Here is a 17,859-nt window from a genome sequence, read left to right on the forward strand (position 1 = left end):
CTATAATGTAATTGGAGTCTTGATATTAGGAACTGATTTCACAGCACTTAAACTCCTTTAGAAAAAAACAATAAATTTTGTTGGCATTTGACTTCTGGTTAACACGGTGTAATGTGATCACAGTAACAGTATTACAGTCCAATCCTGCACTCCTTACAGAAGAAAAGCTGAATTTTACTTCAGTGAGACTTTTCCCTGTGTGAAAAATTCAAGATTGGGCCTTTAATAACAATTTACACTATTACGCAACATATTTAATAATATCAGCTGTCAAAGAGGAATGGTTTAATGATGGGAACAGAAGCCTGGGGCCAGGACTTTCTGATTTCCAATCCCTGCCTTGACAATTACTTCTACTGTGGCTTTCTGTAACTCTTCTTATCCACTTGGGCAAGTCTACTTAATATTTCCCTTCTGTAAAATGATGTTTGAACATTTATTGACCTACATATTATGAGGATTGATGTTTATAAAGCATTCTGAACAAGAAAAATATTTATTATTATACCATGCCCACCATCTTGCATGCAGAACTTTTCTTCAACTTAGTGATGGGTTTTGCATAAAAATCAATGGCAAGATATTCCCCATAGTTACATTTTTTTCATATACCCACTCTATTTTCTTGTAAAACAGATAAACTTTACAAATTAATGTTTTATAAATAGCAGATGGTTGGCTTTTGCAACCAATACAACAAAAATATTTTCTAAAGGATAATGAAAGACATTTTTATATAAATGTACAGTAGAAAATACAATATAAGATATAAACAATTATTTTACAAGGAACATGCAAGATAAAAGGTACACTGAAATAAACAAGGGAAATATAAAAGTTTGTAGAAAATATAGAATATCTATTTTAATACTGCTAAAGAAAATACAGGGCAGGGTAGACAGGCCAGAAGCAGGACACAAATATTTTACCCAAAAATATTCTGCACCCAGTGAAGCGCCAATGGAATTTCAGAAGGAAGCTGCGGCCAGTGTGGGTCTGTAGTAGAGGCCCTATTAAAGCCATACTATGAGGGGAGCTGCTGAGAGTAGGAGCTCATAGGCATTGGGCCTCTGAACGGATGATCAGGGCCTATCACGGATTCTCTGGGAACCACTAGATTTGTTCACTGAGTCCATACTCTCCCCAGCCCCTCCACACAGATAGTGGTGATACCCCACAAGGGGATCTTCATGGAGATTACTGCCTCAGAGCCACATCATGGTTCAACCCTGACCTTTAACACAGTTTATAACAGTAGTATAGAGTGTCCTGTAGAGTGTTTGACATATGCAGTAAAAGATTAAATTAATTCTAATTAGCTAACTATGAAAGCTCCAAGTCTGAAACTAGTCTAACGTTAGTTACAATACATCTCCAGTGCATAAGCAGAATTTTAAAAAAGGAAGAAAAAAATGGGGGAAAACCCAAAGAAAGGAATTCCAGCACAGATCTTTACAACTCAGGCTGGCCTGATAGGTTAGTGTTAAAAGGCTATATTACATTTGATAGTGTTTTCAACAAAGACCAGTAGCTGCTCTGTGATAGCAAGTTCTCAGCATGTTGGTAAGATGATTCATTAAAGTTGAATTCCATTCAACACTAACTTTGGAAGAAAATTTGAATGAATATTCAGCGTATGACCCATCATTTTTTAAAGTGGCCCATCCGCTGAAGACTAATTGACCCTCTTGATTTCAAGAATTAACATTGTACATGTGATTGTGTACTTTGACTTAATATAGTATTATTTCACTATGCTAATATTAAGAGTAATTATTTCACTTATTGCCCCTTGAAGTTTAGCATTAATGTAAAAGTGTATTCCAGCCAAAATCAACCCCAGACACAGTTCCTTCTGACAGTCTATTTCTAGACAAGATGGGAATAATTTGCAGAGGGGCTATGAGTGGAAGGCATGACCACATCAGGGAGCATAAATGGATAGATATCTCAATCATATCCCCTGACTATTAGATCACACCATATATAAAGCCCCTTCTGCAGCTCTAGTCATGGAAAGTCTGTGGGGAAACCGCTTTCTGATTGTGACTGTAAGAGACTAGAATAAGTACAGCCAACTTCTGCCCTGTGCTCCTATTGCTGGCTCTGGGTTTTCTGGAGGCTGGCTATTTTGCAGTGCCAGAATTTGGCCCACTGACCTGTGTAGAAGTTACAAAGACAAAAAGAAAGTCAAGGATATGCAAGTGAAAATATTGTAATAGAGCCTAAAGGGCAATCAACCCTTTTAGAGTCTGTACTTATGCGATGTTATTTTAATGGACTTGCTTACTGTTTATCCAAAGTAACTTATATCAAAGCTACTATATATGCTTGATATAACACATTCATATGAATGAGCATAGAGAATCAATATATTTGAATAAGAACTTAAAAGTCTAGCTAAACAAAGCCATATTTCAATAAAGTAGCATTAAATACTAACAAACTTCTAGTATTTTATTTTGGTGGTAAAATACTTGAATTCACTTTGACTGAATAACATTAGCTTGAAGAATTTTTATTAAACAAATTAATGATTTTTTCTAGGAAAAGAAAAAGTTCAAATCCACATCTTTTTCAAAGTTTCTTTTCCTTCTCCCCTAGAGACTAAAATTGAGATGAAGATATTTTTATAGAGTTTAATTTTGCTTTTTTCCTCCCAATTTGCAATATGAGAATTTATTTCACCTCAACACTTTTAGATTTTAGTCTGTGTTTCACAGGAATTTTTTTTATTCCAGAATTTTTTAAATTGAGGCATGGTAAGGAGTTTCTGAGGGGGATTTGGCAGAAGTTTTGGTCAAATGCTTAACATTTTTCTGTGCCTGCTTCAGCATCTGCTATAGTAAAATCCTAATGAATATCTTTAGTTCTCTTAGCAGTTCATGCATGTGGCCAAGTTGCATTTGTTTTGATCTGCTGTTAGAATTGTTTGGTATGTGTTTTACTGTTTCTGACAGCTTCAAATGAGTAACTAGGCTAGCAGTGTTTGCTTCCTTTCTGTGCCAATTACTTGTCTTCTGTCTCTTAAAATGAGTTGACATCATTCTGGTACTTCCAAATTTGCTGTGAATGGGGATTTTCTAGTAATCAACCCTACATTTACTATTTTGTGGTGAATTTTATAAAGTGATTTTTTTCATCTGTTTATCTTTTAAACCTTTGAATAAAAGCTATAATTTTGTGCCTCTAGGCCTTTCTGCCATTCCCTTTTCTATTTTCTTCATCTGCTTTACTGTTTCTGTTCCTTTGGTTTTTAAAACACTATTCTGTTCATTTGCTCTAAATGTATTGAGTCTGAATTTATGCTCAGAATTATGTTTTATTTTTTTAAAAGAAACAGAATGAGGAGTTTTCCAAGAGTTCATGTGTGACATCTTTCTTTTCTTTTCTGCTCTTCCCATATGTTTTGGGAAGGACAGTATTCCTGGAGGCTGAGCAGTACTTTTTGATAATATTAGAATTTTCAAGTTTGGTTTTTGTGTTCCCATGGGAACATGAAACTTATTTGTTTTTTTTTTTATTTTAAGACTAATATCAATCCCTGTAACTTTTTCATTACCAACTGTTCTGTGTCTTGCAAGGTATTTAAGAAAATCACCAAATTTCTGCAAGAAATTATTTAAAGATCTTTCTCTTGTATTTCTTCTAAAACCAATTAGGTTTCTCCTTAGTCTTTTTGATAATTTATTCTGAACAGTAACTGGTGTACCATAAACTGTAAAATAGTTGGATGAGTTATCGTGAACTACTGGATTTTTAAAAACCTTTACTCTTTTCTGTATGTATATTTCTCTTTTTCTTCTTTCCTTCAGTACTAACATTTGCTCCTTCTTGGCATTACTTGTTGAGTTCTTTTTTCTCCAGTTAGCTTTTCTGTTCTTAATATTTTTAGTATATTTTAATGTTTGTTGTTTTTTGGCTTTTCCAGCACTGGGATATAATCCTCTGACATATTTAGGTGTTTGTTTCTGATTTCTAAACTTTATATTCCTATCTTGTTCCTGCCGTTTGCCTTTACTGGTCTGTTTGTTTTCTATCATACATATTTGTGTTTTATTGTATTTTCTGGAAATCCAGCTGTCATTTCTTGTGGCCCTTAGTATTGACTTTGCTAAAATAAATCTTTTCCTCCTTTTTTCCAAAGATATTCTTCTCCTTTTTTCAGAAGCCCACCTAATCTTCTGTGAAACATCAGAGTCTACATAAGTATTTTGCTTTTTCTGAGTAATGATCTCCTGAAGATTCTAAAAAAGAAACAATATATATATAATAAATTTTAGTACACTCCATAGTACGTGTGTGTAATTTAGATAGTGTGGCAAGGCACCTTCTCAGTCTCCCCAACCTCTGCTGCTTTTAGCCCTAGCAAGACAGGCTTGGGTAAAATAGTCCCTCTTGGTGGCACAGGGGAAGTCCATTCCTTCCCTCCACCAATCTTTTTTAGCATGTTTTTCTCCCTTATGGGAGGGAATGCAGCCTCCCCTCTTAGTGACGCTCACTGTCTTGCTGCACCTGCCCTACTAGCAGCAAAGCTCCTTCTCTCTCCACCTTATCCTCCCCCCCCCCCCCCTACCCGGGGAGGGTTTAAAAAGGTCTCAGGCAGCCCTTCGTTAGAATCAGCTGATCCTAATTAACCTCAGGTAGCTCCCTCTCAGTTGATTCTAATTGATACTCTGGTAACCCCTTCTCAGCTGAACCTGATTGACCTGTAGTTACCCCCCACCTGCTCCCCAGTTGATAGGGAGGAGGGATTTTTAACCCTCTGAGACTGATTTCTACCCCCTCCCTTGCAACTATCTGTCCTGAGTTTATCACAATAGATAGATAAATCTGCTATCTGCTGCAAGTCACAGACTACCTATTTACATCTGTAAGGTACCTAGGAATTGTCATACTGGACTGTTCCATCTAGTCCAGTATCCTGCCTTTGACAGTGGCTGTTACCAGAGAAATGAACAAGAAATCCCACAAATTAACAGTTTGGAACAACTGTAGAAGATTAGGAATAACAGGAGAAGCTGCTTCCTGACATCCATAAATTTGTGGTCAGTTTATAATCTGAAGCATAAAGGTTTATAATTGTACCAAAAAAAAATCTTAACTTATGTAACTGTAGATGTTCTCATTATTCATGTAAATGTCCCTATTCCATTTTTTTAAATCCTGCTATACTCTTAGCCACAATGATAGTTTGTAGTAGAGTACCAGAGGTTAATTATGCTGTTTTGTTTTTGTTTTTGTTTAAGGTAAACTTTGAGGGGAGAGATAGCTCAGTGAATTGAGCATTGGCCTGCTGAATACAGAGTTGTGAGTTCAGTCCTCAAGAAGGCTACCCAGGGATCTGAGGTAAAAATCAGTACTTGATCCTGCTAGTGAAGCCAGGGGGCTAGACTTGATGACCTTTCAAGGTCCCTTCCAGTTCTAGGAGATAGGTATCTCTCCAATTAAAAAAAAAAATTCCCATACAAACACACTATTGCCTGGCTTCTGAAGTGTTTTGGGTTTTTTCTTCTTCAAATGCTTTAAGAAAACACATAATGCTTATCTTAATCATATAAGCAGTCTGCAAGCTACAGACTAAATTTAATATATACATATTGATTCTTCACATTGATGGTTGTGTAGTCATTTATACATATGCAAATTGAGTATAAAATATCACCAAAATCAGAGTGGCAGCAGTTTACACCTTACTTTCATTCAGTTTGCACATTGTAAATTACTACACAAGATACGAGGAAGCAGAGAATCAGACCTTGTCTACATTGAGAATTTATCCTGGTTGCAGCTATCACTGCAGCTGCACTGTTGCAAACCCTGACTTTAGACAAGGAAAGCTATGATTTGCACCAGTGGCGCATACTCCTACCCGAAACTGAAGGGAAGCTCCCCTAGTACACATAGGAGTTTTCCTTATCTACATTTGAGGTTTACATTAGTTCAGCTATAATAGATGGTCATTGATTAGGAATTTGCTCTGATTCCAACAAGGCAAATAAGGTCCTCCGGCCCTTAAGTCCATAGTTATAGACTCATAGACTTTAAGGTCAGAAGAACATAATGTAAGAACATAAGAATGGCCATACTGGGTCAGACCAAAGGTCCATCCAACCCAGTATCCTGTCTACCGATAGTGGCCAATCCCAGATCCCCCAGAGGAAGTGAACCTAACAGGTAATGATCAAGTGATCTCTCTCCTGCCACCCATCTCCACCCTCTGACAAACAGAGGCTAGGGACACCATTCCTTACCCATCCTGGCTAATAGCTGTTAATGGACTTAACCGCCATGTATTTATCTAGTTCTCTTTTAAACCCTGTTATAGTCCTAGCCTTCACAACCTCCTCAGGCAAGAAGTTCCACAGGTTGACTGTGTGATGTGTGAAGAACTTCCATTTATTTGTTTTAAACCTGCTTTCATTTGGTGCCGCCTAGTTCTTATATTATGGGAACAAGTAAATAACTTTTCCTTATTCACTTTCTCCACACCACTCATGATTTTATATACCTCTATCATATCCCCCCTTAGTCTCCTCTTTTCAAGCTGAAAAGTCCTAGCCTCTTTAATTTCTCCTCATATGGAACCTGTTCCAAACCCCTAATCATTTTAGTTGCCTTTCTCTGAACCTTTTCAAATGCCAGTATATCTTTTTTGAGATCAGGAGACCACATCTGTACACAGTATTCAAGATGTGGGCATATCATGGATATATATAAGGGCAATAAGATATTCTCCATCTTATTCCCTTAACCCTCATCTGCACAAAATGGGGGAAATCAGCCACAATGTGTCCTCTATGCTTGGTCCAAGTAATAGAATGATCAGTCTTTACATTGTATTTGGTAATTGTATCTAACTTTCCATTCTTACCTTCAAAGGTAACTGTTTCCTAAGTATTAATTCTGTTGGTTCCAAATCTCCCAGAATCTTCGACATCATTTCATTAACTTCTTCATTGCTCTGGTGCATATGTGATGTCAATAATTCCTCCTCTATTGAAATAAGTGTCATCATAAAAAAAACTGTCATAGGGATGGACTAAATATATCAAACAAACAATAGCTTGAGTGTACATTCATTTTTGGAAATTATTTGATAAAGTATATTTGTTTAGAATACATCTGAACATTTTATATGTTTTAAATGGGCTGGATAAAAGGAGGACTCTGCCTGGACATTACAAAGGGGTTCAGAACTATGCAGAGTCAATTAGGTACCTTAACCTCATTTTATATATATTATGAAGATGCTAGTAGTGACTCCATAGTAAAAGAAATCTTGAAAAATATAGTTAAACTGTGAATTTATTTAATCAGTTCTGTAGGGAAAAAAATTACTTCCCAAACTCATAGTGCTTTTTAATGGGATCAAATATTTTACTTAATGTGAAAGCTTTAAGTGATTCCATTGAATAGGTTTAATAAAATTAGAAGTGTTTTAAAATATATATTGTTTTTCATGTACACTGATTTTATAACATTTCTTTGTGCCCCTCTGGTTTAATATTGCTAGAAATTAGAAATGTAAAACTAATTAGTATAGGATATGTGTTTAATTTAACATTTACACAATAAAGTACAGCTTATTCCATAACTACTTCCATTTATGCCATGTATTGACAACAAATACATTTGATGATGAATGCATTTTATGATAATGTAAGGAAGGCATTTGTTTACTACAGATAGAGAAGGCATTTTGCTGCAATGAAGCCAACTTAGACTGTATTAGATAAAAGCTGCAGTCCGGATTTACAGACTAAGGATAAGAAGTCACAGCAGGGCCTCCAGAACCCCTGCCTTCATACCCCATGGCTGTCCTTGGCATCTTCCCCAGCTCTTCCATCTCCTCCTGTCAGAAGACTTACCTCACCCTTATTTTTGCACTTCCCCTCCATCAGTATTTGTAATGCCCCAATCACACAGACAGGCAACCAAAATCAATTCAATTAATTTTATTTCAATTCAGTAATACTTTATTGGCCTGATGAGTTATACAAGTATTGCCACAGTGTAAGAGAGACAGAACACTAAGAGCTCTATCATAAGTAGGTACAATTTGCTCAGAATGAGGCAGTATCAGCAGGGGACAATTTGTCTTTGCAACCGTTCACTTCTTGAGTAACAGTGCTTATATTCACATTGAGATTACTCTATTAACAAGTGTATGTAATAATGTTTCCAAACTAGAGTTCCATTTCTGAATAGTACTGCCCTCTTTATGTACAGTGGAGCTGCTCTGTGCCAGGCTAGAGCTCTAGCATAAATGAGACTGGTCTAATTTGTGCTGGGCTCCCACAAACCCCAAAATATCTCAAGACATCAAGAAGGTTGTAAGGATAATATTCAAAGCATTTTAAATTCATAACTATTGTGCCAATCAGTATCTAGGTTTCAGGAGTCCTGAATCAAATTTACCAAAACACAGTTTTGTAATTAAGAAGCCTAAACTGATCCTTAGCCATATCTCAGAATCACCACAGAACAAATAGTCGCTACTCAGAACAAAAGAAGCCCCAAACTTGAATATCACTATGTTTCGAGCTAGTCTGTGCTATTTACCTCCCTTTAATTAAGAAGCATCAAAGTTCCAAGCAATCGTTAATAGAATAAACAAATCAAAAAAGCTAACACAATACAGCATTATCTTTAATAAGAGTGCTTATGCAGCTAAAACACATACAAAACAGATTTAGACACTCCTACCAATTTTAGTCTTCGGTGCGTTATATATTCAAATGATAGTCTCAGACAAGAACAATATGATCTACTTTTACCTGATTCCTTTGGCATTATGATAATATCAGGTCTAGATCTTCTTGACTTCATTAAATCAGTTTTAAAGCTGTCAATCTGTGTTAATTTGACCTTTAAAAAACATAAGTGATTCAGGAAATACTGTAAAAAGAACAGGAGTACTTGTGGCACCTTAGAGACTAAGAGGAGTCCTGTTAGTCTGTGTTTACACTTCTAAAGGCAGTAGTGAATGTAAAAAGAACAGGAGTACTTGTGGCACCTTAGAGACTAACAAATTTATTTCAGCATGAGCTTTCGTGAGCTACAGCTCACTTCTTCAGATGCATAGAATGGAACACACAGACAGGAGATATTTATACATACAGAGCACATGAAAAGGTGGAAGTATGCATACCAACAGGAAGAGTCTAATCAATTGAGATGAGTGAATGTGTTTGTTTCACTCAAAAGAAAATGTAAATACAACTATCAAACAGGGGTGCTGGAACAATTTTTATAGTTCGGGTGCTGAGAGCCATTAAACCAAACTGTAAACCCTACATATAATGGAAACCACTTCAAGCCAGGGGGTGCTGCAGCACCCACAACACTCCTAGTTCCAGGACCTATGCTATCAAAAATCTAAATTCAATAGTAATTGTGAGATCTGACAGAATCATAGTAAAAGCCGGGATGGACTGAGCCATAATTTGGATGTGAGAAACCTAAGGAACTTTCTGGAAGTAGTATTGGTCTTTAAATATCTGGTATTCTTTCTTTAGAATCAGTGCTTAATCAAATGCTCTGTTGTAGAGCACTGTACTGCAAAATACGCAGAAGGTATAAAATAAGTTCATAGCAATTTACTGTTGTTAAAAATCCCATGATTATTCTGCAAAGCATGTTAACCCTGATGTCCTGAATAAATTCCAATATAGATACTCCTATTCTTCCTACCTAAACTCTCCTTTCCAGTTTCATTTTTAGAAGATACTTTCCACTTGCTTTACTAAATTTAAGTATTATTGTTGCATGCTGCTAAGCACTGGCTGAATTTCAACAGTAGATGAAGTAATTCCTGAATACAATTTGTGTCATCTCCATTTTTAAAGTATCTTGGGTTCTTTCTGATGAAAGAAGCTGTCACTGATTTACCTGTGATATTGTGAATTTTATAAGTATTTTAAAATCAAAATACGTAAGAGTTATAATATAAACATAAGGACATTATTATTAAATGTGTGTGAACCTATCAGTTAACTTAAATGAAGTGCTATAATAAAAGTTTAAAGTGCTTCAGTATACTATCTAGATCAGGGGTCGGCAACCTTTCAGAAGTGATGTGCCGAGTCTTCATTTATTCACTCTAATTTAAGGTTTTGTGTGCCAGTCATACATTTTAACGTTTTTAGAAGGTCTCTTTCTATAAGTCGATAATATATAACTAAACTATTGTTGTACATAAACTAAATAAGGTTTTTAAAATGTTTAAGAAGCTTCATTTAAAATTAAATTAAAATGCAGAGCCACACCCTGGACCGGTGGCCAGGACCTGGGCAGTGTGAGTGCCACTAAAAACCAACTTGTGTGCTGCCTTCGGCACGCATGCCATAGGTTGCCTACCCCTGATCTAGATGCTAGGTTAAATTCATCCATCATGAAACCCCATCAGTTTCAGTGGAGTCTGAAAAATGGGGAAATCTTTCCATCATTCTTGCTCACAAAGTGCATCACAGAACTCAGTCTACACACAAGCTTACCTAAACCTTTGAGTTTCTTTCCAAAAGACTAAACAACTCAGCTGTGCTATCAAGTAATTATATATAGAAGGGCTTATAGTTGTTTAAAGGTTTACAACAGCTGGAAACACCGGGTCTTTATCCAGGAGCAAACTTTTGTTTTTAAACTGAACTTTTTAAAATGTAAGATAATAAAAAAGATACTTTCAGCAAAACAAAGTTCATCTGAAGCATGACATTTGGTTAATGATTTGCTTAATCACTTTCATTACATAGGGAGAATATACCTTTAAAATGTTGCTATAGTCAAAAAATTGACTCTAAAAATCACATTGTGGTGTCCCATATGTAACTCTCCCTCAAGTATGACCAGATCCAGTGTGTTCAGTACATATATCAAAATGATTTTTCTATAACCAGCACTGTGACCTGAAAATCCAACTGCATTATTACTGCCTCCTTACATCATCACTAACTAGTACAAAAGATCCTAAACTCAGAATTTAACTGATGATTCTGTTGACAATGCATATATCTCTTTCAAATAAAACTGTATTGGCTCTGCAGTGCTAACAGTATTTAAAATTTGTTTGTGTCCAGTAAGTAAACAGATTGAAATTGAAGGTGCACAAAAAGCAGAAATTTAGAGTAAGAAGGTGCTGGTTTTTAATAGTCACTTCTCTGATTACAACTATGTTTTAATATATCCTTGATTCCTGCCTAATAAATAATAATAAAGATTTTACCTGGTATGCAGTCTTGTGACCTGAGAGAAAAGGGAAAGTTGCATAGTTTAGAAGGATATTTGTAAGAAATCTTATTTGACACTCTTTCCAAATACTTTCATTTGATGCTTAAACATTTTCCATCCTTTGTTAATTAGAACATACAATCACTCAGCAGTTGTAAATTCTGAATCCAGTCTCCATTTTATTATATATATTGAATTGTATAATCAATGTTATAAAATTAATTTTCAAAAACATGGAATCTTCCTTTTAATTTTACTAATTTTCCAGTTGTGTAGTTTACTATCATTTAGGTGGTCTTAAATCCTTTCATGTGTCTTTGATGTTTTAATCCTTGGGTTGCCAGGCATCTGGTTTTTGACTGGAACGCCTGGTTGAAAAGAGATCCTGGTGGCTCCGGTCAGCACTGCTGACCAAACCATTAAAAGTCCAGTCAGCAGCGCAGCGGGGCTAAGGCAGGCTCCCTGCCTACCCTGGCTCTGTGCAGCTCCCGGAAGTGGCCGGCATTTCCCTCCATCTCCAAGTCAGAGGCATGGCCATGGGAGCTCCGTTCACTGTCCCTGCCCCAAGTGCCGGCTCCGCAGCTCCCATTGGCAAGGAACCACGGCCAATGAGAACTGTGGGGGCGGCGCCTGCGGATGGGGGCAGGCAGAGTCCATTGGTTGTGCCTCTGCCTAGGAGCTGGGGGGAAATGTCGGCTGCGTCTGGAAGCTGTCTGAGGTAAACACCGCCCGGAGCTGGCACCCCAAATCCCCTCCTGCACCCCAACCCCCTGCCTTAGCCCTGAATCCCCTCCCACACCCAAATACCTCCGAGAGCCTACACCCCCTCACAAACCCCTACCTCCTGCCCCAGCCCTGAGACCCCCCACACCCAAACTGCCTCCCAGAGCCCGCACCCCCTCCTGCACTCCGAACCCTTCAGCCCCAGCCCCACACCAGAGCTAACACCCCCAGCCCTGAGCCCGTACTCCCTCCCACACCCTATCCCCCTGACCCAGCCCGGAGCTGCTCCCACACTCCAAAACCCTCATTTCTGCCCCACCCCCGAGTCCTCATCCCCTCCTGCACCCCACCCCTCTGCCCAGCCCAGCCCAGTGAAAATGAGAAAGGGTGGAGAAAAGCAAGCAATGGAGGGAGGGGGGATGGAGTGAGCGGGGGTGGGGCCTTGGAGAAGGACTGGGGTAGAGGGTGGGGCAGAGGGGTTCAGTTTTCTGCAATCGGAAAGTTGGCAACCCTATTTAATCCTGTCCTTTTAGCAGAAAATTTTCAAAATTTATTTTGTTCCTCTTTTATCCATAAGAAAACACCGTTTTCCAAAGGTGGATATCTCCTACTTGTTTATTTAGTTAGTGTTTGCATCAAAGAGCAGAAGTCTTTCCTGCTTGCAAAAATGGAGCAGACACACTGGAAGGATGGAAGAGAATGCATGTAATGGGAGATGCACTTGGTTAACTGAGGTCAGAACTGTGCCCAAGTATTTACAACAGTTACTCTAAATTCAAATAAATTATTTTTAATTGAGTGCTCAGTACAGTTTTATTTATTCCTTCCCTCTCTCTGCTGAATTAGCTCTCCCCTCTGATCCTCCCCAATTTCGTGTTACCCTTCTCCATTTCTTTCTTTCCATCCAGTCTGTATTGTCACTTTCTCATGCCTTCTTTTTGGTTACTCTATGCATTGACACTGTCTACTGTTCTCCTGGCCTTCTCATTTGTTTCCTTTCCCTACTCAGTTCTTGCTTTGTGTGTTAAATTCTCACCCCTCACTCAGGTTGTCTCCCCTTTATCCACTAGATCTGTTCCATTTCTACCACTCTCTTGATTTTGCTTCCTATCCGGTTCCTTTTTTATTATTGTGTTCAAATGCACTACCTTTTCCCTTCCCAACCCGTTTCTAAATACTTTTACTCCCATCTCATTCAAAATATTCTCTGCCTCCTATCTTTCCCGCCCACATTCCACTCTCATATGATCTGTGCGCTGCAGAAAAATTAGAATCCTAATCTCTAAATGGCAGAGACAGGCCCTCTCCCACTTACCCTTCTATTCTGCGTGTGAGCTGTCAGACAGTGCTTCAGAGACTGGGATTCAAGTAACTTTCATTTGCTACCCAACCATCAGCAATGCATAAATGCAAATTTTTAATCTGACTTTATCTTTACTGTTGAAAGAAGAACTAGTAAATACTAGAACACATCATGTATATTGTTTTAAAGCACCACATAAAAATGGCAAAAGTAACTTCTCTCCAACACAAAAATAAATATGTAACCTGAATCCATTTCATTTTCTGGGATAGGCTCCCTTTCCCCAATGCCATAAGCTGCCAGCTTTTATGTAATATGTGGTTTTCTTTTGATTTGTCCTGGTGTCCATTCAATTTATTTTTGGATCTTCCCTCATTTTTGGCAGGCAAGTTAAGAGGCATGAGGATAGGGTTTCCTCATCTCAGTTATTTTTTAAAAAAGGACATGGTCAAGGTGGAAAGTCCAAAACTGAAGCTTAACATATGCTATGGTTTAAATGTTTCTCTTTGTCCAGGCAAAATCATCAGCCCTAGAAAATTAAGGCTACAACACAATAAAATCCCAGTTTTTTAGGTGACTGGCCACTGAGCAACAAATGCAGACCATGAAGTTATGCATACAACACGGTGTCATCTCTCTCTACTGTGCCAGATTGCTCCATTCTTGTGATTAAGTAGGGTATTGGATCCATGTGAACTGCAGCACACTCAGAACTCCCTCCCCAGCCACTTTAGTCTGACCTACTAGCAAACTGGAGACATTCCCATTCTCATGAATGTTAGTACATTTTTGTGTATTTTAATATAAATGGAACATTGAATTGTGTTAGCCATATGACAAATTGCAATCACACGATACATGTAATTTGATAGATGTTTTGCTCTTGACGCAGGAACTTAATTCCAAGCAATTGCTAGGAGCCCTGCCAGGATTTCTAAGTCATAGACTTGCCCAATCTCTTTTTTCAGCAGCAGAACTCACTTACTCCCCACCTCCCCTGTTGGCAGCAGGCCTGGAGTAGACAGCAAGCATCTATCCTGAGACCAGCACAAGAGGCAAGTCCTCATTCAATTCCCCCATCCCTCACCTTCCGCTGAAGGATCAGGGTAGCAACACTAACCATCTCCAACAGCAAGACCAAATGGAAGGCAATTCTTTGCTAAGCTACCCTATCTCCAAGGGCCCAATTAAACTCATTTAAATCAATGAGAGTCTATCATTAAAGGAAATCAGATTAGGCTCCAATAACAGAATGGGATTGCTCTCTGCTTTTCTAGTCACTTATGACCCTGCTTTTTCCCAGGGTCCCCCTTTCATAGATGGGTTTATAGAGCTGCCAACTCTCATAATATTTTTTTTAAAGCCCCATTTCCTGAAGGCATGTGATTAGTGAAGAATTTTGACCTTCATTTAAAGTTTCTAGCCCTTATGGCTAGAGAAAACATTGAAAATGTGAACCGAGTGCATCCCAAATGCACAGAAACCAGAAGGCAAATAAAAGGAACCAACATTGTTTTAGTTTGAATCTATTTTTAAACCAATTTCATTATTATTTTGTGACCTGACTCATGATTTTTTTAACACTCACGTTTAGCAACACCAGGTATATATCCCATTTTCTTTTAACCACCTCTTCCCCAAACCAGGTGCTGCCAAGCTCAAAATGTGCTACCCATCTTGCTTGTAAGGACATGGGGGCTTTTAGAGTTGTCAGTTCTCACAACTTTATCACAAATCTCACAATATTTGATGCTTTTCTTTAAGCCCCAGCTCCTGAATTCATGTGATTATATGAGAATCTCAGCTTCTGTCTTTTAAAAAGTGTATTTCTAGCTCTCACAATTGCAGAGAGAAGATTGAAAACATTACCCGTAAAGGCTACAGCACCAGAAGACAAAAACCAACAAAAAAAAAAAACCCAACAAAAAACAGATTTTTTATTTTCTTTTAAAAAAATCCTGATTTTCAAGACAATCTAGTAATTTTTGTGTGAGATTGGCAACAGTGACTGGTCCTTCAGCAGTTATTTATATCCAAATTAAAATATACCCCATGGGTGAAATATTACCTGGGGTGAGATTAAAACAGCTAGCAAGTAAGAGAAACAAGAATAGGGTGCCTGTCCCACCGGGGATAAAAGCCATAGTGCCCAAGTGTGCCTCTGAGGGAGTTATGACATCTTGCCAGTACTTATTGAGAGGAAAGGTGGAGGCCTGATTGGCCTCAGAATCTCCCAGCAGACCAGCAACAAACTCACAGGTAGGGAGCAGATCTGGGTGGTGAGGATATTTTGTCAACTGTGTACTTGACAGAATTTGCCTTTTTCTGATCTTTGGTTAAACCAGGCAGCAACTGACAAATTAAACTTAACTTTTAAAAGTATGAGGGAAATGATTATTTAAAACAATCCTTGAGCTCTCTCGCCCACTACAAAAATCACATTTTTCAGTCAAGATTTGAGGAGAAAGTCCAGGGTTGGGGGAGGTGGGGGATGAAAAATATTAACCAGCTGACAGGAATTAATTTATTTTTCGGACATTATGTAGCAAATGGCGGTTCAAAGGTGGAATTTATGGCACCGGCGGGAGTTTCACCCCTCCTCCCTCTTCCCCGACAAACATAAATCATTGAGCCACAGTGGGGCAAAAGGGCGGGGGCGGGAAGCGGAGGGGCTGGGGAGCGACCGTTGGAGCCGAGGGGGAAGCGCTCGTGCCACTTCAAAGCTTAATCCCCGCGCGCCGGCTGCGCACGAGGCTGGAAGGGGGGGGGGGGGGGGAACTGCGGCAAATTTCAGCCAGTCAGCGGCGGGTGGCTGCTTAGCCCCTGCTGCGCCATTGGGGAAAACCCGTGGATAACGGCTTTCCCGCGCTCAGGGGCCAATCAGCTCTTGCCTCAGGCAGCCTGCGCTTGGCTGGGTGATGGGGATGGGGCAGGGCGCCCCCATTTTAATCACCACAGGCTTCTCTGAAAAGAGGTTGCTGTGTCCCACTTGTCAGTGTGCACTGACCCGGTGGGGAACAGAAACACAATGAGGAGATGCAGGACAGCACTGAGACAGAAGCATAGCGAGGGGGAGGGGAGAAGGACCATGGGAGAGCAAAAATATGGGGCATAAAGCGAGTCACACAAGAGAAGGGAGGGAATAGGACTAGAGGAAGGGGCAGGAAGAGGTAAATGGAGAAAGTATGAGGAAAAAATATGCATGGGATTCCTGTGCAGGTTGTGACAAAATGGATGACATAAGCAACAGTACAAACTGATACTAGTAACCAACTGTTCTTTAAGAGAAAACACCCTTGATACTGACATAACTGCCCTACCCCAGGAACCATTCCACTTTCCATAAATGTGTCCAGGCAGCAACTATAGCATAATTAACGGCAGACAAAAGCTGTTTTTTGATTTTTTTTTTAAAGGTTTACTAGACTGTAGAGAAAAAGGCATGCTACTACAGGTCAGGACAACACACGAGCCTGTAAACATAGCACTCATTTTCAGAACACCTATCCCCATGAATGTCAAGTCTTCATGTTATTTTTGTATCTAAAGAGAAAGTACTGTTCACTACAGTTAAGTTTTCCCCTCTGTATACTGGCATACCACAATGTAAAAGTTTTTACTTTTTTGCAGACTTACAAGGCTATGAAACTACCAATTCACACCCAAGATATACTCATCTACCCTTTGCCATTATAAAAGCCTAATATTTCACTCAGTCCCAACCATTGACCCTCACCCCAAAAAACAAATCCCCCGAGGAAATAGTCACATAGGATTTTGTGAAGCTAATTTAATGCCTTTCATTCTGAGCCACTGGAAGTGCTTTAGAAATAATCAAAGGAGTAAGCAGTCATCTAGGCCAGAAACAAGGGAGGTAACTAGCTTGCTCAAGTGCATCCAGGGGACTTTTGTCAAGGATACTGGACCAATCTCAAAATCAAAGCAATGGGATCTCTAGCTCCTTGGAGAGTAGAGGGAGTAGCTTTCTTACCTGAAGGAGACCTCAATGTTTCTACATCAGAAGAGTAAGAGACTGAGCCAGAAGTTTAGTTCCAAGAGATATCTAGCTAACCACTTTTAAAAAAGCAAGGTCCAAGCTCTTGACTGTTATCCCACTATTGATTTTACTTCACAAGATTGAATCAGATTTGTCTATTTACTGTCACTGAATTGCATCAGTTTATGGAGGAAGGCAGGCAGAGCTAGCACTTGCACACTCATTTCTGCATTGAGTTTATGTGGGAAAGCATTTCAGTTCTCTTGACATTTTAGGTTTATATACAGGTGTCAAAAATATCTCAGCACAGAGAACTCGCAGCAACAAAATTAAAGGACTAAATTTCTTGGTAATATGAGGGCTAAGCTTAAGAAAATATAATTCTACAGAAAGTTACTTAATTAGAAGTTTATTTCAGGAAGCCAATATGAATCTGGGTGGTCGGTTACTCAGTGTAAGGTCGTTGGGACAGTGACAGTATGTAGCAAATAGGACCTTGGTCTGTAGAAGCTACTGCAATGTAAATAAATATCAAAACCTGTTAACAAGTTCACTTTTTAAAAAAAACAGCATGTCAATCTACTATCTTCTTGGAATCATCGTTTCA

General features: G+C 38.8%; 1 protein-coding gene across 6 annotated transcripts; it reads right to left on the reverse strand.

The window, feature by feature from the left end:
* Window positions 1–482: 482 nt before the first annotated feature.
* On the reverse strand, window positions 483–17,325 carry LOC120389965. Of its 6 annotated transcripts, XM_039512121.1 has the most exons (6): window positions 15,324–15,984; window positions 11,225–11,244; window positions 8,781–8,871; window positions 6,875–6,996; window positions 4,177–4,247; window positions 483–2,159 (listed from the first exon to the last, which is right to left on the reverse strand). In XM_039512121.1, exons 1-6 carry the CDS (start codon window positions 15,397–15,399, stop codon window positions 2,060–2,062), a joined length of 480 nt encoding a protein of 159 aa, XP_039368055.1. In that variant the 5' UTR covers window positions 15,400–15,984; the 3' UTR covers window positions 483–2,059. The 6 variants fall into 6 exon arrangements, with proteins under 6 accessions (XP_039368055.1, XP_039368052.1, XP_039368050.1 ...); XM_039512118.1 differs by lacking the exons at window positions 483–2,159; window positions 15,324–15,984 and adding an exon at window positions 17,247–17,325 and having other exon boundaries at window positions 2,444–4,247; XM_039512116.1 differs by lacking the exon at window positions 483–2,159 and having other exon boundaries at window positions 2,444–4,247; window positions 15,324–15,982.
* Window positions 17,326–17,859: the final 534 nt, after the last annotated feature.

Source organism: Mauremys reevesii, linkage group 24 (genome assembly GCF_016161935.1).
Source record: "Mauremys reevesii isolate NIE-2019 linkage group 24, ASM1616193v1, whole genome shotgun sequence".
In the NCBI taxonomy this organism is placed as follows: domain Eukaryota; kingdom Metazoa; phylum Chordata; order Testudines; family Geoemydidae; genus Mauremys; species Mauremys reevesii.

Excerpts from the sequence above, each read along its gene's own strand:
- LOC120389965 (XM_039512116.1), bottom strand. The coding sequence starts at position 15,399 with ATGGCTTTTATCCCCGGTGGGACAGGCACCCTATTCTTGTTTCTCTTA. Across the intron at positions 8,872-11,224 it reads GTCACAAGACTGCATACCAG|GTCAAATTAACACAGATTGA; the intron begins GTAAAATCTTTA and ends TGTTTTTTAAAG. Across the intron at positions 6,997-8,780 it reads CATAATGCCAAAGGAATCAG|AGGAGGAATTATTGACATCA; the intron begins GTAAAAGTAGAT and ends TTATTTCAATAG.